At 42.4% G+C, this 6000-nt stretch overlaps 1 protein-coding gene across 2 annotated transcripts in view; it reads right to left on the bottom strand.

Annotated features, from left to right (window-relative positions):
• Window positions 1–485: 485 nt before the first annotated feature.
• The window catches only part of LOC118366869 (pre-mRNA-splicing factor CWC22 homolog), a 54468-nt gene continuing 48953 nt past the window's right edge, over window positions 486–6000 (bottom strand). For both annotated transcript variants that reach the window (XM_035749663.2, XM_035749661.1), the window contains exons 17-20: window positions 4404–4531; window positions 4122–4223; window positions 3368–3528; window positions 486–1771 (exon numbers count right to left, since the gene is read on the bottom strand). In XM_035749663.2, coding sequence (XP_035605556.1) covers window positions 1038–1771; window positions 3368–3528; window positions 4122–4223; window positions 4404–4531 — 1125 coding nt within the window. In that variant the 3' untranslated portion in view covers window positions 486–1037. The remainder of the gene's footprint in view (window positions 1772–3367; window positions 3529–4121; window positions 4224–4403; window positions 4532–6000) is intronic.

The raw sequence follows: 6000 nt of genomic DNA, 5'->3' as shown, positions 1-6000 counted from the left end.
GCATGTATTCATGCATATTGTATACGGTGGGTGATAATGACAGGGTCTTGAATTCATTCTTGCAAGTATGTTCAAAATGAAATGTCAGATTTGACAAGATCGGATCCTTGAATTGATTGGTGTTAACGATCACCTGCTTGGTGTCAAAAAATGGCAGCGATTCAAACATTTTATGAACTGGCTGATGTTCTTTAATCACAGGTGTTCAGTTTAGACGGCACCCAATGTTTTTAAGTGGACAATGTGTGGCTCAGTCGGTAGAGCATGGAGCTTGAAACACCAAGGGTCATGGATTAGATTCCAGCTGGGGCCAGCCATCAGTAAAATGTATGCACGCATGACTAAGTTGCTTTGGATCAAAGGATATGCTAAATTATAAGGACACTACCATGCATTGCTCTGGTGTATTTCCCCTCTAACCTGTTTCAATATAGTGCAAACAAGTTCAGTATACTGTATAATATTTAGTAATAAATCAAGTACAATTGAACTGTTGAAAGGTTTTTAATATGTTGTGTCATTGTTTTTACCCCCTCCCCTCCCTCAAAATAGGTTGCACTAATACAAAATAGGTTGCATCAAATGCAAACTTCACACATTTTCTTGACATTACCAGTCTTACATTGATAGAACCCACAGAAAGAAACCTTCATATGTACACTACTTCTGCAAGCAGAGCTTTGTACTGTTATTGTTCCAATACAACCACTGAACCATTTCTAAGAAAGACATTTCATTGGGCGATATAAAACATACATTTTATGCATAAAATGTATACATTGAGAGGCACAGAACTATGGCAGAGGATGAGATGGATGAGTCCAATTTACAACTGGCTTACGAACAGCATGACTACAGCGTAGGCTCTGTTTCAACGTTCACACTAGCACACTACTTAGAATGAAGTTCTGGACATGTACTTGTAGTATCTGGATAAGAGCGTCTGCTAAATGACTTAAATGTAAATGTAATGTATGCGAGTATGGACATTGGAATGTAAGCCTACTATATTTCCTTTTTGAGTAACGTCCGTCCAGCTATCTCCGTCTACGTGGGGAGCTATCCCTGCTCCGTTCCTCATTTCTCCTGGGTTCTCTGTATCTGTCAGAGTGATGGCGGTTCTCCTTGTCCGCCCGCTCTGCTTGCTGCTCCACCCCGTTCCTGTACGAGTTCCTGGAAGAATCCATGTTTTTCTCCTTGCGGCTGCTCTTCTCCCGTGACTTTGACCTCTCTCTGTTTCTGTACCTGGCTGGTTCCTTCTCTTTCTCAGGGCTGCGGTGTCTGACTCTGTCATGGTCAACCTGGTCAACCTGGGGGGCTTGGCGTTTCCCATCATATTTCCCCCCATCGTCCCTGTTGTGCCTGCGGGACTCTGGATGTCTGTCACTGTCCTCGTAGTCTCTGCCTCTGTCAGGCCTGCCACGAGGCTGCTCCTCATCTTGGTGCCCCCCACGGTCGCGGTGGGGTCTCTCATACGTGGGTTGCGGCGCGTCTTCTTCTCGACCCCTGTGGCGTGAGAATTTGTGGTGGTCCTCAGGCTCTGGTCTACTACCACCGCGCTTCGCCGCCTCCTCATCGCTACTGCTGTCATCGCAGCGACGGTTGTCGTTTCTCGGACTCTTATTGGGCCGTTCCTCCAGAGGTGACTTCTGATTTGAGGAGGTATTTTTGGAAGAAGCCTTAGACTTGGTCATCTTGTCTTTCTTCTCATCTTTGTCACTCTTCTTATTTTTTCTCTGGCCCTTGCTCTTCTTACGCCTCGAGTCAGAATCTGTAAAACAGTAAGTACGTCTTAGAAGCACGAGATAATTCCAGATTTTGAACCAAAATCTGTTAAAACATAAGCAAAGAACCTAAATAAATCCAGAAGCATGCAGCACACCACATTGCAATCCTATAGAGCGAGACATTATATATGCTGTAAAATAAAATAGAAAGACAAGAAAAATCATCCAATGACAGTCTGTCATCGCCCAACATCTGCACACACAGGTTGTCCGCCAAATGGCACCATATTCCATATATAGTGCACTTCTAGGCCCTGTTCAAAAACAGTGCACTAAATAGGAAATAGGGTGCGATTTCAGACACAACCTGTGTGTGCAGATAATGTGTGGCGATGACAGACTGCTTTTAGCAGGTGCCTGGAATGCCCTACTCTGCCATGTTAACATGTCACTCTACCCTACAGAGAGCAGGCCAGGGACACCCAACACCACACCAGTCAAACAGTCACCAGACTGCCAGAGCACTGACTGCAGGGAGGGTGTATTTGTGTGTGTGTGTGTGTGTGTGGCCATTGCAGGGACTGACTGACTGTCTTTACATGCATGTTTTTCATAGATATTAGCATACAAACACATAGGATGAATGGTAAATAGCCACATCAACATCACAGCAGGAAACACCTCTAGTATCTCAAACAGGCTTGATATCATGTTCAGGACAATTGAGAACCAACAGAAGCTCAGAGGACATTTCAGTGCTATCAAAGAAATGTTTTGTGCTGTTGGACAGACATTTCAATGCTATTGGACATTTTAGTGCAAGGTCATTTCAGAACTATTGATTTGATGTGAAAGCAGTGATTGTGTAGAGAACATCTTTCTCCAGGACAATTTCTGCTCTCTTCTCAAATAGGACATTTCAAGTTCTGCTCTGACAGACATTTTTCTTTAATTGAATAAGTGAACACAGACAGGTCCTCGGTTGGCTGTGGTTGCATGTCATCAGCAAGGGACTGACACGAAAAGCCATCTTAATGTCCCACAATCAAACAAGAGGTTGCCTAAACAGGTCTTTGGATAAAAACCTTTGCAAAATGGAATTTGGGGAGAAGCATTTTCCAGGGAAACAGTGAAGTCCTTCAAACATCCAAGTTTCATTTCAATAGAGCTGGTCAATTAAAATAATTAGCATGCCGAGTGAGAGGGCTGAGTACAACACAGTGACATTCTTCAAGGTGAGGCAAGCAATGACCCATAACCCAGGCACGCGCACACGCACACAGGCAACAGGCTGTGCCACCCTCACATCAGGGACAGGACCTCCCCGACACAACACAGGCATTATAATTAGGTAGAGGTGAATGTGGAGGGCAGACAGTTAATAAATACTAAACTATTAAAGGATGAATTAAAGGACAAGCACTTTGAATTCCTCAGAAATAATTCAGATATTGCTGTTAGAAGAGGGCTGGTTGTAAATTGATTGCAACTACCTAAGTGTTTCAATAAAAAGCCTAGTTAGGGTAGCCTGGTCCCAGATCTGTTTAAACTGCTGTTTGTGCTGACAATGACCAAAGTCAATACAGTATAAGAAACAGCTCTGGGACCAGGCTACTGTAAGGGTGGTAAAATGACTGTACCTGAGCTGCTGCTGGATGAGGAGGAGTCACTGGAAGAGTCAGAGCTGTCACTTTCTGAGGAGGACGAGTCAGAGGACGAGTCGGTGTCAGACGACTCCACTTCCTGGTTCTGGGTCATGATAATCTTGGGGGCGTTCTTTAGATGCTCACGGAGCTCATCCCTGTGGTAATGAAGAGGAGAGAGAGAGCAGGAGAGAGAGCGAATGAAAGAGGAGAGAGAAGGAGCGAGTGGAAATTATGACACTGGCAAGAGATCACAGGAGGCTGGTTACGCAATACACCAGCCTGTTATAGAGGCCAAGGTTGTGGGTTCAAATCACACAGGGATCACAACACAGAAGGTTGGTGGCACCTTAATTGGGGAGGACTGCCCTATAAAATCAGTTTTATTTTTAAATACATTTCGTTGATGACCTATAAGTTCAATACATTTTGGGATATTGTTGAATTCCGTTTTTGTTGTGTGGATTAAGTGATTCAGTCTGCGTTCTCCGTATCAGATTTTATAGTGCCCTAGTAATGGCCGGAGCGGAATGAGTCGAATGGTATCAAATACATTAACACATGGTTTCCATTAGTTTTATGCGATTCTATTCACTCTGTTCCGGCCATTATTACGAGCCTTACTCCCCTCAGCATCCTCCTGTAGATCACAAACATACATCAAATCTACGCACACATTGAGCCGTCGCTTGGGATGAAAGCATCTGCTAGGTGGCACGTACTATCATATACTTAGGATGGAGGCACTTACGTAAGTCCACCCAGGCCGATGGAGGTGAAGAAATTAATGGCGAATCTGGTGTTCCTGGGGTTGTCACGAGGAAAAAGACCCTCAAAGAAAGGCTGCAGCGTCCTGGAAGATACAGAAAATACCAGAAGCAGAAAAAAAAAGTAATTTGCCATTCAGTTAAATTAATTCAACTTTATTTTTCCTTTCATGGGCAATAAAGAAAAACAGAGCCAGACTACAAATATCAACATCCTCAGGTAATATGAGTTTACAGTGGATGAGGAAAAGACTAGATTGACTTACATATCCTTGAGTCGTTCATTGAGCCTGGGAAGTCCCATATAGGCACAGAGCTCCTGAAACAAGATCTTGACGAAGATACGACTGGATGAGGTGGTGGTGTCCTCACTGACTTTAATACATTCCAGCACCTGAGAGAGAGAAAAAAAAAAAAACCAGACGGTGTAACTAGATTAGTAGCTGTTTAAAGGAAATCAAAACACCAACCCCAAAAAATCTTGGCTGACCGAAAATCGTAAGGTTATTTCGACCTATCGATTGGTTGAAATGTTTAAACATATAGACATACCCTATGTATTTTAATAAAATCAACTATATGCTTGTCTGGTTCTGTTTGATGAAATAAGACAGAAATGACTCAAGAGGGAGTCAGAGATCAAGATAACCCTTAACCCGACCATCCTCCTTCCGCTCCTGCTAGCTTTCGCAGATTCTGCCATTACTCTCCTGAAGTTGCCGGTAACAGGCTACACGAGGAGTCGGCAACCTTTGTCATGTGGCATGCCAATTTATCTGAACATTTCTACCAATCAACGTGCCAGTTATGGTTTTCATATGCACATTTTCTTCAAACAATTAAATTTATAATAATGCCATCGTATCTCAAAATCATTGTCATGTGGTTAATTAAAATGTATTCAAATCTGAATGAAAATGATAAACCTAAAATGTTGCATCTATTGCCAACTATGTAAAAAATATCCTACATAAAGCCTTTTTTTTTTATTGCAGCCTGCAGGTAGAACAAAAATATTCGGATAAAAAAAACAAAATCACACTGGCTACACATGGCCTGTCTGCAACGAACTTGAAACATTGTATAAACTATCAACTTTGGCCCAGCCGTGCCAGTGAGCTCGGGACAGACACAGCTTTAGGCTATTTTCCATAAGGGATAAGAGGTCATCAGGTAGACCTATTTAAAAAAAATAAAAAGTTTCCACTGGATCAGAGCATGACATTTTCCCCTTTCATGAGTGATTATCGAAAGGCAGAGCTGGAAAGACCTTCCAAATACATTGAGTGTCATTCTCAATGGATGTTTAAAAAACAGACTCCACAGCTCATTAGTGGTAGTGCGTTAAGACAATTAGAAATAGTATCAGATCCCCAAATGAGCACATTTATATGCCTACATTTACATGCAGGCCAGGTAGCCAACTTCTATGCGCAATCAGGTGCCTGTCCTTACTCATCATTGACAGTAGAGCTTTCTCACAGGTGTAGCATAGGTTGTGCGCTCTGCAAGCAACGTGTCTACTGCCATGAGAACGGTAAAAGACGAATAATATACTGAATGCATTAACAGAAATTACCATAACCAAACAAACATTGTAGATGAGAAATTACAAGAATTAACAGTAAATGTAGGCTACTAGTGGTGATATACATAGTGGAGAATAGACACTAAATCAAGGAAAACAATTCACACAATTTAGTTCCGAAACAATGAATGTGCACAAATTGGCGGGAGAGCGCATTGGATAGAGACTTGCATTGTGCGGTGTCTTGTGTGCCATACAATATATATATATATATACAGTACCAGTCAAAAGTTGACACCTACCCATTCAAGGGTTCTTCTTTATTTTGACTATTT

Source organism: Oncorhynchus keta, chromosome 34 (assembly GCF_023373465.1).
Source record: "Oncorhynchus keta strain PuntledgeMale-10-30-2019 chromosome 34, Oket_V2, whole genome shotgun sequence".
NCBI classification, from domain to species: Eukaryota; Metazoa; Chordata; class Actinopteri; order Salmoniformes; family Salmonidae; genus Oncorhynchus; species Oncorhynchus keta.
The sequence above is the reverse complement of the archived record's forward strand: the minus strand, read 5'-3'. Positions and strand labels throughout refer to the sequence as shown.